The sequence below is a fragment of the Cygnus olor genome, chromosome 5 (assembly GCF_009769625.2).
Source record: "Cygnus olor isolate bCygOlo1 chromosome 5, bCygOlo1.pri.v2, whole genome shotgun sequence".
Lineage (NCBI taxonomy): Eukaryota > Metazoa > Chordata > Aves > Anseriformes > Anatidae > Cygnus > Cygnus olor.
Window position 1 is genome coordinate 27,903,051 of NC_049173.1, and position 18,038 is coordinate 27,921,088.

Consider the following 18,038-nt stretch of genomic DNA (forward strand, 5'->3'; position numbering starts at 1 on the left):
GCAACCAAGCTTTAGCAATTCTTAGCTTTTGAATATTGAATTTTGCAATCTTTGTGCCCTTTTAATAAAGCAGTCTGTTTCAGTTTTTCAATTAAATCTCTTAAAGGATCCAAGTCTTAACAATTTGAACTCACATATTAATTAATGAAATGATTTGCAAATTCCCAGAAAGTCTACTTACACTTGGGGAGTAAACAGCTGTAAGATGGCTTGGCTGAGGGCTAGATGCTGAGTTTTCTCATACAGAGCTCAATGTCTGAATTGAAGATGTAATTGCAAAACAGCACTCAACCTTAACCACAGCTCGCACTTTAATTACAGCCCTACCTACAGCTACTGCCTTCACTGCAGCCCTAACTAGCCGCTGCTCCTGGAACCGTTTCTTCCCTGCATTACTTTCCTGTGTGATCTGTGGCTGTTACTTTCTCCACTCAGGATGTTCTAGCATGCAATCTTCTGAAGAACTCCTGAAGAACTTATATATTTTGCTGCTCCTCTGGTGTTCCCCTTCATCTCAGCCCTTTGCTACCCAGAACACGGGGAAAGTACAGGCAGCCTTTTACACTAGCGAGTGGCTTCTGTTTCTGAAAGCCGGCTTGGAAATAGTGAATAACATGGAGGTAGAAGGGACTCTAGCATCTGAGCAACAGCAAAACCAGCCAGACACAGGAGGACTTCATTGCGTCCACTTTATCAAGGTATCTTCATGCATAGGAAAACAGAGAGAGCGAGACTTTCTTCCTTTCTGAAGAAACACTGCCTCCAGCTGTGAGGTCTGAAGAATGGCAGTCGGAGAAGCATTTCTTGTTCCCCAAATCGTATCTGCTTAAGTCATGGATCCAAAGGCCCCAACATGGACACTCATCTTTGATGGGACCTGGGAACTGTCAGGAAGTGCAATAGATGACTTGTCACTCTGTGGAGTAGGGTCATACAGAACACCTCTCCCTGTGCTCCCTGATCAACCCACTGCTTCTCTGGAAAAGCAGTTGCTGCAGAAGCCATACACAGGCAGGCAGACTGTGTGTGCACAGTGCAGGTCTCTCTTACCTGTGTAAGGAGACAGTAGGTCAGAACTGCTTGCACAAGTCAGAGGCACATCACATCTGCACTGAAGATACGGCACTGGTTGTCTTAGATCTGCTGTAGGATCACCGTATCTTGCTATGCACAGATCAGAAATGACTTCTCTATTTTTTCAGATGAGATTCAGGATAGATGCACCAAGGATATATCCATTTCTCTCTGCATGCATGACCCTTGTTTAAGGTTGTCCTGGATGTCACCAATGCACTCTGGCTTATTTCCTCTGGTCAAAGTCCCACATAAATGCTTTGCTAAGGGCTCCCAAGATCTTTTAAGATTCTTGTGTCCAAGAGTCACAGCTGTGAATGACCGCTCAGAGAGCCCTTCCTGCCCCAGGCAGGCTAGATAGGGAAAATCAACATCACCCTTGAAATAAACACTGCCAGCATCGGAGCTTTTTTGCAGCAGTACCCGCAGGCAGCAACTGCTTCTTGATCTTGCTGAGCGATATACTTATTTGTTATCAAGGGCAGATTGTGGCTTCTGCTGCACAGAGATGTAGCTGAAAGATGAGGAGATGGCCTAGGGGAAAAGGCAGGGAATGTCGCTCTGACACACGTATATTGAATAATTAGCGATAAGAGCCAAAGAAATATTCATGACTCTGTAGAAAGATAAATAGATTTTTGATTAAATTTGAGTTTTCTCTTTAAAGCAGTTGAAGTTGCTCTGTGATTGGCAGCATGGAAATGAGTTTTCTACGGATTCTGGCTGGCCAGAGGATCCCGTTTAGAGCTGTTCGCCAAGATAATGCTGCAGATACCTAGCTAGTGTGTGCTGGCAAGAATTCAGAGTGGCTATGCCAGAAACCTGTGCTCTCTGGGCAGTTGCAGTGCAGCTGTTGAATGATCGAATCAATCCAACTTGTTGAAAGGATTTATTATAGCTTTTTCTCTGCCCATTCTCCTAAATTTTAGTCGAATTTCACTGGTGTCTTAAAATACACCTGGCAGGTTCCACTGCACTTCAGGAGACATCAGGGAAGTAAAATGCTTTAAGCGCATTTGTTAGAGAGACTCATAAATGGGCACCTACCCATCTTGGGGTCTTCACAACACCTACATTTTTCTTTTCAAGGGTGTTTGCACAGAAAGCTGTCAAGATGGTTGTATCCTGCAGCATTTGTAATTAAGGATTCTGAAATATGTCTTCGTTGGAGTCATCGTATACAAATAAAAACTCAGAAGCACTTTGCAAATTGAGATAATGACTCATCCAGCACACCCCAGGTGGCATGTCCACCTAAACAGTATTGTGCTGAAGGATGCTGTGCTATGGGTTCTGTTCCTATAACTCTCTTTGCCACAATATTTTTTTTTCCAAGTTTAAATCACATTACCACCTTCCTTACACCTCCCATCCTACCCTCCGTTTGCTGCCCTGTTGAAGCAGGCTTATGCTTATCGTAGAACCATAGACGGTGAACCTATGATAAGGTTCACAGAGCTGTGCTTGTGTTTTGCTCATTACTTTGTGAGACAGGTATTGCCCAGCCATGATTGTGTTTGTCACAAGAAACAAATGCACAAATGAAGACAGGCTCAGGGACTGCTGGGAGGTGTCAGTATAAACAATAGTGAGATTGGCACGCAGGTCTCAGGCAGTTTGCATCCCTTTTTCTTGTCAAGTTACTTTAATGAAGGCTATAAAAATAAATAGCCCTGGCTATAATCTTTAGGAATTAAAATGATTACCTGGCAAGTTGAAGTAATTAACTATTCTCAGCCAGGAATCAAGGCAGAGATATATGGGTAGAAGGATACAACAAGAATATATTAACTCACTAGGTAATAGTACTGCTGTCTATCCTTTTTGTTGTTGTTTTTTGCTTGTTTTGGTTGTGTGGTGTGTTTTTTTTTAAGGAAAAAAAATGCATGTTGAAACCATGTACTGGCAGCTGTAATGACCGCTGGAGTAAATGAGAGCAGTCTTAGCAGAAGAAATGAAAGAAAATGTTTGGGGATGCATGTGTTTATTCAGAAAACATTGTTTTGTTTGTTTGTTTGTTTTCCTAAAAGGCTTTCCAGTGCATGTCTTCCGTCTAGTTAGATACATGGTCAAGTAAAAACACATGGTTAGAAGGCTGGAATTTTGTATAATCACAATATGCCTGGTCTTCTCTTCCTTTCTAGCTTTTAAGAAATTCGTAGTAGGGCCACAGAATTTTGCATTATGCTAGTTGACCGTTTTCAGAGTTTGTCTTACAAAGATATTCTCATTAAGGTAAGGAAAAAAAGTGCTGGCTTTGCACACTTGCTTTCTGTATAAGCAAGCCAATCCTGATTCTGTTAAGCAAAATGGAAATGCAAATAATTCATAAATACCAGACTGTTGCATGCTCATTCAACTGTATTTTGTGTTTCAGATCACCACATTATGCCTGCCCTGAAGTTATCCGGGTAAGATGATTAAAATCAGTGTACCTGTATTTTAAAGTGTCACTCATTGTGTATGTGCCGATAGACCCTCTCTACAAGAAATCTGTCCACGGCAGACAGCATGGGAAGGGAGACAGTGAATGTAACTGTGGTCATGGTTGTTTGGCTCAGCTCTGAATCAAGCCACATCAACCATTGGAGGGAAATGATCCGGTGTTGTTCTCACAGTACCCTTTGTGCCATGTGTTCAGACAGAAAAGCAGTAGCCTCAGTTAACTTGATCTTTCCACCCAAGGAGTGCAGTCCTCTATGTTTTGCCTTCCCTGATGTAGCTGTCATTTCAGCAGAACTGGGGTTGGCTGTCAGTGATGTTGGTTTCTTTTATGTGATATAAACTATCCTTTCCCCCTACTCTTCCTTTGTCCTTTTAAAATAAGTACCCCAGATTTCAGTGGGCAAGATTCACCCTGTAGCCCCCTTTAGGCACTGGAAGGATGCTATAAGGCCTCCCCGGAGCCTTTTCTCCTCCAGGCTGAACAACCCCAGCTCCCTCAGCCTGTCTCCGTAGGAGAGGTACTCCAGCCCTCTGAGGATCCATGTGACCTCCTCTGGACTCACTCCAACAGGTCCATGTCCTTCTTATGCTGGGGAGCTGAATCCGGAACTAGAGAGGTCTCAGGAAAGAAGCCTATCACCCTTTTGGAGCATATCATTAATATAAAGCCAAACAAGAAGTGTACAGAGGACACTGTCCAACCAATACCTGAGTTCACAAATAATGTGACTGGTGATGAGCTCCCTGAAGAACCAAGGAAGAGAACACCTTCTTGATGTCTTTAATGCACCTCTGACTCTGTTTAAGTGCCAGTTCTAAAATTGTTCTGGTCATCAGCCATTCCTGCCTTGCTCCCCACTTCTGACCCTGTTCTTGCAGAACCCAAATAAGACTGTAAACTGATGTTCATAAAATTCAATTAATGGGCTGTGCTGTGGCCTTCTAGTTGGGAAGGCCACCTTGGGAAGCAGGTGGCTGAACCGAAATGTGGGGTTTCCCATTCTCCTCTCTCATGTTCTTCAAGGGTAATTAATTCATTTACTAGTGAGCACTCTTTTGAACCTGTGTCGTTGCTGTGCAGGGAGAAAAATACGATGGAAGGAAAGCAGACGTCTGGAGCTGTGGAGTCATTTTATTTGCGTTGCTAGTGGTGAGTCATCTTCCTTGCTCTATCCTTTAAAAAGAAAAGAAAAATCCCAAAATGCTGCTGTGTTTAATGGTGATTCTATTGACATCATGTACAGATTGTTTTCCTTTTAGTTCCCCTATTTTTGTATCTCTCGGTTGCATCCTTTCCTCTTAGTTCTACATCAGTCCCAAAGGAAAAGCATGAAGAATATTTCACTGCTTCTTTGAAATGCGGCTGCTCTGCATGGGAGAGCATAGACAAGTGCTGAAGTCTTGCCTCCATAAATGTTCTTTGCTGTGTTGTAATATTGCAGCCCTTTGAAGAGCCCTGTTCAAAGCACACTGATTTTTTTTTACCCAAAAGAATGCACAGGGTTACAACTCCAGGACACAGAGAATGTCAAATAAGTTGCCCTTCACAGGATTAAAATATGGCTGGGCTTGGGAAGCATTTGTTTTTTTCTGCTGTATGTATATATGCATTTCAGTAGGTATATGCATACATTAACTGCAGTCCTTTATCAAGAGAAGATTTAAGTGCAACAATTTTGTTTCGTGCAAGTATTGAGCTACATTTTTATTTGGTTCACTTGAGAATATAAAACTAAGCCAGTAGTACAACATTTAAATTAGTTCCCATCTGGCTCAGATGTAATACTTTCCTTAGTATTCAAAATGTAGTATCTTGTAACTTAGCCGTCTTTCGATCAAAGTTTCAGTTCTCTGCAGAATTTATTCTGTTTTGCAGTGTAATGTAACACTCCCAAGCATACAATAATTGGATGTCCAGCTGAAAGCAGATAGGCTTGGCATGTTATCAATTTCCATGATTAAGTGTAGGAAAATACAGATATAAGTTTGTGTAAGTATGACATTACTACATGCAGAATTAATAGTATATGTGAGAATAGATTTAATGTGCACGTTAGTTTTTCGTAATAGTGTGAATGATCATCTACAATTACAAAAATAACAACCCTGAAGCCAAATTTTGATGTCCTTTTGTGATTATTAGTAAACCTAGTTACTAATTCTTCACTTAAATGTTTTATTTTGACAAAAGCATTTGTTCAGTGAAAATAAAAATTTCTGCCAGGGTTAGATTCTGTTCATAATTTTGGCTTAAAATACTTGAAAATTAGAAAGGATTTTTTTTTTCAGAAATTATACTGATAGTTTTTAAAAATAGTTAAAATCAAAATATCTTGAAATAATCTCAGTATGATGTTTTAATTCACCTTAACAAATTTTGTTCGTTTTTCTTTTTTGGTTACTAAAATTTTCTGATATTTCTAATTTTAAAATTTATTATCTTGATGTTGCAAGGGAAGAGTTTTAACTGTCTCACTAAGTATCCCCTGTTCATCTCTTGCTCTTGAGCAACTATTTGCATGGGTGACAAAGCAGAGGTATAAAATGAGCTCTTAATATGACTTACTGAGTTTGTAAGAAAAGACAAGAGAAGGTGGCAAGATGGCTAGGACTTGTGGGAGTGGGCTTTTCCTTTTCAGGTGGATTCTCTGTCAAGATTTGGTGTCTGTCTGTTGCTGGGAAGCATCTTCATCTGTTCCTACATATATACATGAGCCTGCAAAACGACTGAAATAAGTCTATTATTGACAGAGAGTGCAGAGCTCTCCAGTCAATTATGTCAGGAGAAGCCCTGCAAAAAGTCTCAAGCTGTAATAGCAGGTGGTAGTAATAAAAGAGCTGTAGTTGTTACCTTCAGGAAATGCCACAAAGCAGCCTTGCTGACTTCATCATGGATTAAATTGTGTTAGCCAAAGTACTGAACTATCAGAATTGATTTTCCTGTGAGTCTGGAATGGTTAGGAGAAAAGCAGGTAACTCAGGAGGTTGGTTGCAGAAGACAGGGAGGCTCTTTCTTCATGGCTGCTTGAATGAACAAACAAAAGTAAATAGTGCCCAGTAGCTGTTGCCATCAGGTGGGCTTTCCGAGGCTTCTGTAAATGGAGCTATTGGTCTCACTAAACCAGACACAGGCCTGCTTATACAGATGCAGTACTCGCTGTAGTAAGAGCAGTGCCAGCACTGACAACTGAAAGCTTCATTATCACAGCAGCTGACAGCTTGCAACTTCCTACAAACCTTCCTGGAAATCGAAGAAGCTCTGCACCTACCAGAATTAGTCAGTGAAAGAGGGAAGTGAGAACATCCAGGAAGGTGCAGACTTGCTATAAGAGGATATTGGCTTCAGTCGGTGGAGTTATCCTAAAGACTTCAACTTCTTTTTTTCCTTTTTGTCCTTGCAGCAAGGGTAGGCCTTTTGCTGCTTTTTGTGACAAGCTGATGATCTATTCAAAATGTAATTCCAGCTAAAAAAACTCAAGCCATTCATGTAAGTGAGCTACAGTAGGGAAGCAATAGGAACTGATGACCTGACCACAGCATGGGAACTGCATGAAGTGTATTAACCAGGTAGAACGTCTGCTGCTTCCAAAAGGCTAAAGTTGGTTAGGGTTTCTTTCAGCTGTGTCATTCCGCTGCTCCGTCAGAAAGAGGATGTTCTTTGCTGAAAGTCTCTCAAATGCTGTTCACCTCTTTTCCAATGTCTGCAATAAATGTGTCTCGAGAAGATTAAAAATAAGGAGACGATAAACATTGCTGCAGTGAAAGTATGCCCAGGAGGAATACCAGCAGATCAAAAGCTTGAGCTGAATTTAAGTGAGTCCATGCATCTTTGCTGAATTTGCCTGGAAAGGCAATTTCATATTTTGTATTATGCTTTATACTGGTAGTCATTTTCTAATTAAAGGTTAAAAAAATATATATACTGTGTCCTCAGTTTTTTTCCTGCATTGGAGAAAATACAGCAGCACTAAGAAATTATTTATTTTCAGTGGATAAAAAGACTGTTTCACTTATTATAATACTTCATTATGAGCTGATTTTCTCTTTTCCTTTCTCTCATGATGTTTATCTTGGCTTTTCTCCTTTTGCCCTTTCCAACTAACTCCCTTGCCCTCCTCTCTCCTATCCCCAACTCTGTCACATCCCTGCAGGGTGCCCTGCCGTTCGATGACGACAACTTGAGGCAGCTGTTGGAGAAGGTGAAACGTGGAGTGTTCCACATGCCACATTTTATCCCCCCGGACTGTCAAAACCTCTTGCGGGGGATGATTGAAGTGGATGCCTCGAAACGTCTCACGGTAAGAAGGCATTTGCTGCAAGCCATGTGGCCAAGGCTTCATTGGTCACTTCGTTGCAGTTGCGGGTGTATAATTAAGGAAACTTGTTGATTTGCTGCCAGTCCTGTGTGTTTCCTCCTGAACCAAGGATGAGTGGAGTTAGTGGAGTCTGGGGAAGAAGTTTGATGCCTTCTCTTTTAAATGATGGGGCCAGATTACCTTTGTGTTGCTTCTCTAGCTTCATAATTCTCCCTCATATGCCACAGTGGGCATTTAGACTAACTCCTTCATGATGTCAACACAGTGCTACTGACCCATTAGCACATTTTGGAGTCCACCTGGGTGGTCTGGCTTTCCTGGTAGGTGCACCAGTTTGTCAGGGATGTGATGTAATTGTTTGAAGGTCAAAACTGCTAGGACAGTTCTTTGAAGCTTTGCTATTAAGCAGAGTACGTGTTTTTTTCACATTTCTAACAAAAGTGTGGCTTCTCGCTTCATGCCACACAGCTGCATTGTATTCTATCCTGAATGTGCTCTGCATTATCCTGTGGCAGCATTCAGAGTGGGTATCTTCTAGTTCACTATTCCATGTCGTGCCCTGTGGTCCCGAGCACAATTAGGCCTGCAGTGCTGAGCTCCTGGCATTTGGCATTGAATCTTTGCATCAAGGATACATCCCATCACTACAACAGAGAGCCTGCAAGGGTGAGCACTGTGTAGTTATTGTATCCTTCATTAACACTGTGGTAATGTTTTGGGGAATTAAAAAAAATTAGCAATTAAAATCATTTTGGAAAGCAAGATTGCCTGCTTGTCAGTGGAGGCTTCTGCCTTTATGGGTACATTGCCCTTGTAAAACCTATTGTCAGGCTCTGGTGATGATTTTATACAGATTTACTAAGCTCACAGATTCTGAGTGGGAGTATGTATAAAGAAATGTAAATTTAAAACTCCTACTGGTTCTTCAGTCTGCTAAAATATTTATAAATAAACTCTCAGATCAGTGCTTGGCCTCTCTGCTGAGATTGCTAACAACAGCATCAGTCTCCACCAGCTGTGATGGTGCTTTTGGGATGCACACACCTGTCTGCTAAGAAGTGAACTGAAGCTCCCTTCTCAACTCTCTTAAGAGTAGTACCTGGCAGCTGCAGCCAGGTTTTTATTTTGTTCCTTACAAAACCAGGTCATGCACTGGTGACGTAGGTGGAAAGTTCTTTATGGTATTACAGGTATCCTTACCTCTGCAAACACAGTAACCATCACATTGCAGTATGGGAGTAGCACTGATAGAAAAATAAATACATGTGTTAGGCACTTCAAAAGCCCTTTTTCATTATATTTTTAAAGAAAGTGAGAAAACAATATTTTTTCAAGTATTTTTATGCAAAGAATTCTCCAGAGGCTAGAGCTGTACCCTGAGACGTGAGACAGGTGTTTTTTGTGACTGAGAAAGTCACTAGGTCCTTCTCTATCTCAGTTTCCTTTCCATAAGGTGAATGTAACAGTATTCCCTGCCTCACAAACTGGATAGAGCAAGGCAGTAAGGCAGCAAGGGGTGGGTAGACAAGCCCCTGAATGATGAGTGTACTGCCTTTGCTTCCCAGATACATACATTGCTGCTCTTGCTCCGGAAACCAGCATGATGCAGAACAGATGAGATGTTCTTATTTTTCTCTGAAAGATCTTAGTACAGATGCCTTGAGTATGCCAGTGAGCAGATCATCAGACATTAGATCTTCTTCAAATTGTTATGATTTAATTTTGTTATAGAACAATCCAATTTCTTAGTATTGCCTGAAGGTTTTGAATTATGCGATACAGCAGAAACTGTACACACACAAGAGAGAAGAACGTTAAAGTAAATCAAGGTCCCATAGTGATCTCCCCCTTTTCTTGATCAAAAAGAAGCTCTTATTTCCTTAGGGAGAAAGAAAACAGATCAGATAGTTATGGACAAGCACTAACCAGTAGATTGTGAATAAGAATTTGAAATAGAATATCTTTAGGAGCTGAGAGATGAGAGGAAAAAAGGATTGCTCTTTGTTACTAGCTGCAATCTTATTTTCATTATTTTAGGGTCTTGGTTTGCTGTCCCTGCTGCTGTCACACTTCCCTTTCTATGCTGTTAGCGTTGCGGTTGCTTAGAGCGCCAGGCAGAAGGGAGCTCTTTGTTTACTGCACAGGAGCTGGGAATTTATTTCCAGGAGAGATCTGAATTTTGTTTCAGCTGTGTCCTGTGAAGAAAGGATATAAGCATGGGTTTATTTGGAAGCCTCTATTCCTGGAAAATTTCTCACTTGAATCAATTTGATGTTAATATGAAGATGTGAGCAAAATTGTGCCCTGGGTACAACAAGGACAGATGTAGTTGTTACCCTTAGTGATCGTTCGTTCAGTATCTTACTGGTGAATTCAGCAGAAAAATATAGTGAATGTAAGGTCACTAGATTTTTTTCTTCTATTTTTCCTTTCCTCTCTCTGCTTTGTTTCTTCTTTTTTTTTTTTTTGATTTGTATCTTTTTTTCCTTTTCCTCCAACTGCATTTCCCTCCCTGCAGTAATTGCCATTTCACAGCACACCCACACCTTCCCCAGTCCATCTGTTAAAATGATCAACAAAAACAGAACTAGTATTCACATTCAACTGTCATCATTTGGCTTCAGTGGTAGAGCTTGAGACAATTAATGGAGAGGAGAGTACTCGGAATTATTGTTGCTGGCCCTTTCCTGCCTTAAGAAATTGGCATTACCTTTCAGTGTATATGATTCATTTATGGAAAGAAGAGTTCATTATTTCTTAGTGGAATAATCTTCATGCTCACCATGTGTTACGTAGCCTGAAGAACAGACAGTGGGATGTGCCTGACCACACTCCTTTACTGGGCTCGATTACCTAAACATACTCTAAGTAAAAGAATCCATGTTTTTCTTTCAGTAGGCTGCAAAAGGAGATCCTAGCTTCTGGGCGTGGTATTTCTGACCACCTGTGTTCAGGAAAGATTAAATCAAACTGGCAGTGGTGTAAAGGATGAATACTAAGGTGGTCAGAACTGGAGAGAGCTTGTCTGAATAACACAGTCTAAAAGAGCTCGAATTAGTGTACCCAGGTGATGTGTGAGAGAGGATGCACTAGTCATCCTCATATGCATTAGAGGTAATTACCAAGGAGAGGTTTATTTAAACTAAAGGAAGATACTGGCACAAAAACAAATGTATGTCAAATAGCCTGATGTGAAAGTAGGCTGGAAATTGGAAAACGCATTTTAGCTTTATCAGTGGGGTTCTGGGACAGCTTTCTAGTAGAAGTAGTATCAGGAGGGCAAAGTGAACTAGTTTTCAGTTAGATATGGTTTATGGAAGAAAATGAGTGCTCTCAGTGCCTGCAGTATTGCAGGATACAGTTCCTTTCGATTATGTGCACTTCGGAAAGTGAATGTTTTCTCCTTGGATGTTTTCAATGATTCAGCATTTCTACAGTGGAGAATTACAGTTCCTGTGGTAGAATCCATTTCATTCTCCACTGATGTTTTCTTCTGCAGAAACACAAAGGCAAAGAGGGGAGAGTAAGGAGCTTTTGGTCCACTCTCCTGTTAAAGATGGGTGAGCATTGTCAAAACTGTGTATGTGTAGCAAGTTGGATCAGAGCAGATCAGTTATTGCAGAATAAGCTATTATGATAAAACTGTTACTGTTCCCAGTGCTGACATTTTATTCCAGAATAAAATGACTTAACTTGCATTGGGTGTCCACATAGATGTTAAGTCCGAAATACTAGCCAAGTTAAATTACCCAAATTTTCAGAATCTCTTCTCTGCTGTTCCTTTTTTTTCTTTTTCCTGGGGTCTAATGCATGCTAATGATGATGTTATCTCTATTGCTTGGAGCACAGAATCTAAAGAATGTTAAAAAAACAACTGAGGGAAAACTTATCTTGCTTTCTTCATTTTTCTAGAAGGTCTTTTTGTAAGGTGCCTATCACATCATTCAAATTATCTCACTTCACCACCTGTAGAATGGAGGTAATTGTCCAGTTGATGTATTTACGCAGTATGCTTTTGGCTGCCAAAGGCCTATTCCTACAATGTGCACTTGGCACAGTGATGCCTTGCCCTTGTCAAGGTCCCTAGAGGCTGCTATCATATGGCTGCTACTACTGACAAAGATAATAGTTCTACCACTGCTGTTTGTGCTCAGCTTGAATCCTTTGGTCAGGAAAAGCCTGTATCTTGACATCATACAGCAGGTTTAAAGCCCAGACTAGAGGATCTTCTAACTGAACAACAAGGATCTGAAGTGTAGATCGATTTAGTGCACAGATGGGTTTGAGACTGTTCACTTTCTGGACAGGGAAGTTTGGAAACTGCCATGAGTTCAAGCCCAGAAGCCCTCATCCATATCTACAGACTTCGAGGAAGTTTTTCATCAGGTCAGAACTTTTTAGCTTGGCAACCACTCTGCTGAGATCAGTGCTGAGGATGTAGACAGCACTGTCTTGTTTTCCATCTGCCTGTCTGTCTCCATCTGTTGTTCCCGGTCTTAGAATTCAGACGTAAGCTCCTTGGGGGAGGAGACCTCCTTTTCTGATGAATTTATACAGCTCTTTATCACAGTGGATCTATAAGTGTGGCTCCTAAATGCTACTTCAGTATACAAGGTTAATATATATTGGAAGTATTTTAAGTAAAACCATGATAAAGGAATTCCCTTTCTCCTTCCATCACAGCATTTTAGTTTGCAGAAGTCTGTCCTCTGACTGTGCATGTGCAATGGATCTGAGCATGTTTTGTTGTTTCAGAGATGGCATCATGAGGCAATTGTCTGCGGTGGCTAGGAGATATTAGGAAGCAGCATTTTAACAACTTCCATAAAATGGCATTAAATTTGGCAAACTCATGTGCAAACAGCAAGAAGAACCCTCTGGGGAGGGCTGTTAAATGCCTTCGTCACTTAAATGCATTTAAACATTGTGTTTAAATGAAGGCAGGAGGAGTGAGATTAGCTCCCACTGTGTATCTCCCTCCCCTGCACTGCATAGTAAAAAGCATACAGACTTCTCCTTGTCAAAACCAATCGCCCTCCCATAACCCTTCTGTCACTTTAATGCAGATGAAAAGCAACAAAGCATTAATTAATTACCTTTAAAAAAGCAATGAAGATGTTGGCAGCGGCAAGTACACTTGTAATAACATTTCAATGCAATTACATTTGAATCAGAATAGAAATTGGTTTTGTAGAGTACTTTTCGTATCTGGGATATCCCTGAGTACTTCACAGCAATGATTTTGATGTGGATGGAACTGCAGATGTGTAGGTAAACAGCAGCCATTGTTGTTCCCACATGAGAGCTCTCATACACCTTCAGATATATATCATGGTGCTATGGGACTTCTCTTTCAGAAAAACGCTATATGGGATCATTAGCTTGGAGGAGGTTGATCAGCAGGATGGACAGAAGGGATTTCTCTTTCATATCTTCTCTGAAGGAGCCCAAGGGTTCCATGACTAAGACATGAACTGGTGACCCTCTTTTCTTCCCCCCCTCTGACTTAGAGAACAAAGTGCTGTTTTCTGCCTATCGCAGGCACAAAAGAAAAGTGTGACCCAGAGAGACAGAAAATGCAAGAGAAGAAGCAAGCATGAAAGAGACTTGGACATTGCTTAGCTGCATCATCTGCATCTTGTCTGTCCTCTATCCTCCATGTCTCTAATGTCTCTAATCCTCCATGTGGTGTATAGGAAATAGAGTAGATATGCATCTCAGGCTCTTTTCAGTGGTGCCCAGTACCAGGACCAGAGACAGTGGGCACAAACTGGAACACAAGAGGTTCCATCTGAACATAGGAAGCTGCACTTTACTTCGGTGACAGCGCCCTGGCACAGGTTGCCCAGAGTGCTTGTGGAGTCTCCCTCCTTGGAGATCTTCAAAAGCCTCCTGGACATGGTAGATAGACCTCATGTCTGGGTGTCCCTGCTTGAGCAAGGGTTGGACCAGATGACCTCCAGAGGTCCCTTCCCACCTCAACCATTCGTTAATCTCATAGGGTGGTTTTACCAAACAAAGGAGGCACAGTCCTTAGCAGATCCTCATAGTAGTGTGCACTTGATAACTAAAAATGTTACAGCCCTGTCCTGTGGAAGATGTACAAAACAGACTCTTCTAATAGGCTCTGTACCTCAGCTTGCACAGAGCAAGAGGAAGAGAGCTGCATCTCCAGTCTATTAGGGGAACATACATAGATATGTACCTTATCTCCTTAAATTAAGCTGCTCAGGGGAGACGGCAGAGTGTCATGAATACTCCACCTGTCTCTTAGTAGTGCAGGAGTGAAAGGACTACCTGATACGGGGGAGCTGTGATGATGGGGGCTCCCTGTGGCAGAGCTGTGGCCCACAGACTGGGGTTCTGTGTCATATGATGCAATGCCAGTATGAGCAGTAATAATAAAAAAAAAAAAAAAACATGTGGCCCTGTGGTCTCTTCAGTCCAACTACCAGAGTTCCCGTGACTGGAAATGACGTGACATCAGGATGCAGGTCTCACCTTCTGTCATGGTTTCCTAAGCTTTCCTTGTTTCTTTGTTTTTGATACAAGTCCTGTCTCACTTTTAAAATTATCTCATATAGAGCTGATCTGAGATCTTCTGGGCTTCCCAGTGTGGTTTTACCCAGTTGGGCAGCTGAACTCCACCATAACTGTTCTCTCACTCCCCCTCCTCAAAGGGGAAGCGGGAGAAAATGTGATGAAATGGAAAAAAAAAAAGGGCTCAAGGGTTGAGAATAGGACAGGGAGATCACTCAACAATTATAATCACAGGCAAAACAGACTCAATGTAGGGAGATTAGTATAATTTATTGCCTATTCGTCAGGAGCAAATTGCTCCAGCATGGGTCCCCCACGGGCGGCAGCTCCCCCCAGACCCCCTGCTCCTGCGTGGGCTCCTCTCCACGGGCTGCAGCTCCGGCCCGGGGCCTGCTCCTGCGGGGGCTCTCCATGGGCCGCAGCCTCCTCCAGGCCACATCCACCTGCTCCACCGGGGGCTCCTCCACGGGCTGCAGCGTGGAGATCTGCTCCATGTGGGACCAATGGCTGCAGGGGGACAGCCTGCTCCACCAGGGGCCTCTCCACAGGCCGCAGGAGAACTGCTGCTGCATGCCTGGAGCACCTCCTGCCCGCCTGCTGCACTGACCTTGGGGGCTGCAGGACTGGTTCTCACGCCTCTCTCCTAGCTGCAGTTGTGCAGCAGTTTTTTTCCCTTTCTTAGATCTGCTCTCACTGAGGGACAAACAACATTGCTCGTGGCTGGGCTCTGGCCAGTGACAGGTCCCTTTGGAGCAGCTGGAGCTGGCTCTTACCTAACATGGGGCAGCTGCTGGGCTCTGCTCACAGGGGCCACTCCTGCAGCCCCCTGCTACCAAAACCTTGCCACGTGAACCCCATACATTCAGGCAAGGAGCTGATGTTCCATAGCACAGAGGCCTCTGATTCACTCGTCTCTGTGATGAACACTTTCTATCTGTGAGATTTTGTTGTTTGTCCATTCCTCTTTTTTTTTTTTTTCTTTTTCGCTCTCTGATTCTGGAATTGAAGTGGAAAGTAATAGGAGCAGGACAGCTGTCTCCATTCTTCCTGACCAGTTTAATGGGCCTGCGATTTCATCGTGTAGCTGTTGGCACTTGGGTTTTTTTCCAGCTCTCCCCTGCCTCTCAGTTGCGTGTTGCACAAACACAAGCTTGTGTGCAGTGAGAGTGCACATTGCTCTGCATGTACAAAGGCTGTTTGTAACGGGAAATACAAGACATATTGTTCTCATAATGAATAATCCCTGAGTATCTATGAAAAGTGCTTTTCTATTGTGATGATGCTTCAAAAAAACAGGATTAGAAGGTTCTGCTGTAAGTATATAATGTTAACAGTTTGTTCTCCCTGCTGTTGGGGTTTCTCTTGGAAAAAAGATGTTATTTTTTTTCCCCTCTGCTCATGGGAATTGTGGTCATCATGTAACATTTGCTGGTATATGCCTTCCATGGGTGGACAAAGCCACTGTTAAGCTTTGGTCAGTCCTTCATTGCATAGTAAAATGTTCACATGTGAAGCAAAATAAATTTGCAGGGGTTCAGCTGCCGGAACAATAAATAGTATCTTTTTGACATAGAACCTAATTCCACTTGGTCTTCAGATTTTAATGGTAAACCTGACACTAATCAAGCATGGGTCCTGACAGAAGATTATGTCACATGTCCACATTTTATTTTGTTCATGTGCATTGTCTATTTCAACCTGTTTCTGTTTCCTTCTCTCTCTCTTTCCAAAATAAAAACCAGAAATGAACTTTTGCTGTAAACTGTCAGTCATTATGCACATACTGATAGGAGCAGTTGTATTTTCAAGGGGAATGGCTTAGGAAGGGAAAAACTTAAATGGCCAAAATACTTGCCGGTGAAGCCTTGTCCTTGCACATTTTCCTGGGATTTGCTCCTGACTTGTTCCACTGTCCAGAGTAGTAATCTCATATACAGTGGGGTGGGTGAGGATGAACATGCTCTTTATGCAGTAAAAAGTTCCTGTTGTTCACACAGATCCAGCTCTGGAATGGTGGATTTAGTCCTCACTACAAGCAAGTCTTGAATAAGGATGTCTTATGGAGTTACCTTTTTTTGTTTTACAGAGTTAATTCCTTGTTTTCTTTTTCTTTGCAGCTAGAACATATTCAGAAACACATATGGTATATGTAAGTAACACTTTTTAAATTCACTTTTGCATGCATTCAGTATTAATCATGTTATGGGGGCTGGTATTCTCGTGATCTATGACAAGAGAGATTGGAGTTTGAAAGCAGCTTTCACACAGGTGGAGAAAGGGGCAGAGGACGGGAAGGCATCTAATGTGTTGGTTTTTTTTACCCTCTGCTGCTAGTATAATTTCATCTCTATAGATTCAAGCTAGGAAATATGTATGCAGTGACTAACAGTTGTCTGAAATAAAACATTTAGTCCACCAACTTGCTGTGTTAAAAAGATATCTGCAAGTCATCACCACTGAAAAAACCCACAGCCTAACAGCCATATTTGGTTTGCTCTTCAAGTGCTCCAGAGAATCCCTTGTAATACCTTCTTGACAAGAAAGCTTTTGCTTGTTCCTTCTTGGCATCTTGGCTTTCCTCTGAAGTAGAAACAAAAATGATTATATTGATAAGTAAGCACCTGTGAACAAGAGATTTTCTGTCTCATAATCCCTACTGCTTCACAGCAAGCTAAGAGGCTGCTTCTGACCTTGTAACCTCTTGATGTGAGAGTAGTTCTGTGACTTGATTAAAAGCAGCAGTCTTGACAGTGAAACAGGAGGTCTGTGAGAAAAGTACATGCCTGTTGAGTGGTTTGGGTGTAAGGAAGATTGATAGCTTTTAAAAGTGACCTTGCACTCTGTGTAGCCCTAATAGTATTTCAAGAAACCTAAGTAAATAACATTTTTTGTTTGTACTCACGATAACCCAATCAAACTAAGGAGAATACTTCGCAGATATTAAATAAGGAAATTATGCTTTGATACTTGCTTCTGGGGGTCAGCGTTCCTACACACTCCCTGGGTGGGTGATAAGAAAAGTCCTGCCTTCATAATCCTCCTCTCATTGCTCTTGGGAAATATTTGAGGATGATATGAACTGATATTTAAGCCTGTCACCAGGAAGAAAAAACACCTTTGTTTTGATTTGTTTTGTTTTCTCTAAATCTATCTTATGGGCATTGTTCACTTGCTGGCTTCACTGACTTCAATAGGACCCAAGGGCATTCAACAGTTTGTAGAATAACGTGTTTTGTTCTTAGTTCACCTGAAATGGTGGTAGCACTCTGCCTGTGGCTTTTTCATGCTCTCTACAGTTACCGGCTGACATGGCACCTTTTAAAATCAGAGAAGGACATGAGTCTTGTTTGCTACAGGTTTGTTTTTTTTCAGCTCTGATGGATAAATGTAAGAGAAATTGAGGGGGAAAATCTCTAATTGTAAATCTGACGTAGCCCTCCTGTAAAGTCACACTAGGAATTCCAGAAGTAAATTCTGGTTCTGTAAGACTGGACAGCTGATCCCCTTTGTTTCTTTATGGAGTAAAATCAGCTGACTTCAGTTTCTCTGTGCTTTAATCAGAAGTGGAATAGGAAATAAAATTAAATGTCATTGATCACTTCTACTATTACTGTAACCATCCTCAAGATTTTAACCTGGAAGTTTTTGCCTCAGAGGGTTATT

General features: G+C 41.8%; 1 protein-coding gene across 10 annotated transcripts in view; it reads left to right on the forward strand.

The window, feature by feature from the left end:
* Nucleotides 1-18,038, forward strand: part of BRSK2 (BR serine/threonine kinase 2) — a 319,520-nt gene that overhangs the window by 225,751 nt on the left and 75,731 nt on the right. For all 10 annotated transcript variants that reach the window (XM_040559843.1, XM_040559842.1, XM_040559845.1 and 7 more), the window contains 4 exons: nt 3,452-3,485; nt 4,601-4,669; nt 7,671-7,817; nt 16,493-16,524. In XM_040559843.1, coding sequence (XP_040415777.1) covers nt 3,452-3,485; nt 4,601-4,669; nt 7,671-7,817; nt 16,493-16,524 — 282 coding nt within the window. The remainder of the gene's footprint in view (nt 1-3,451; nt 3,486-4,600; nt 4,670-7,670; nt 7,818-16,492; nt 16,525-18,038) is intronic.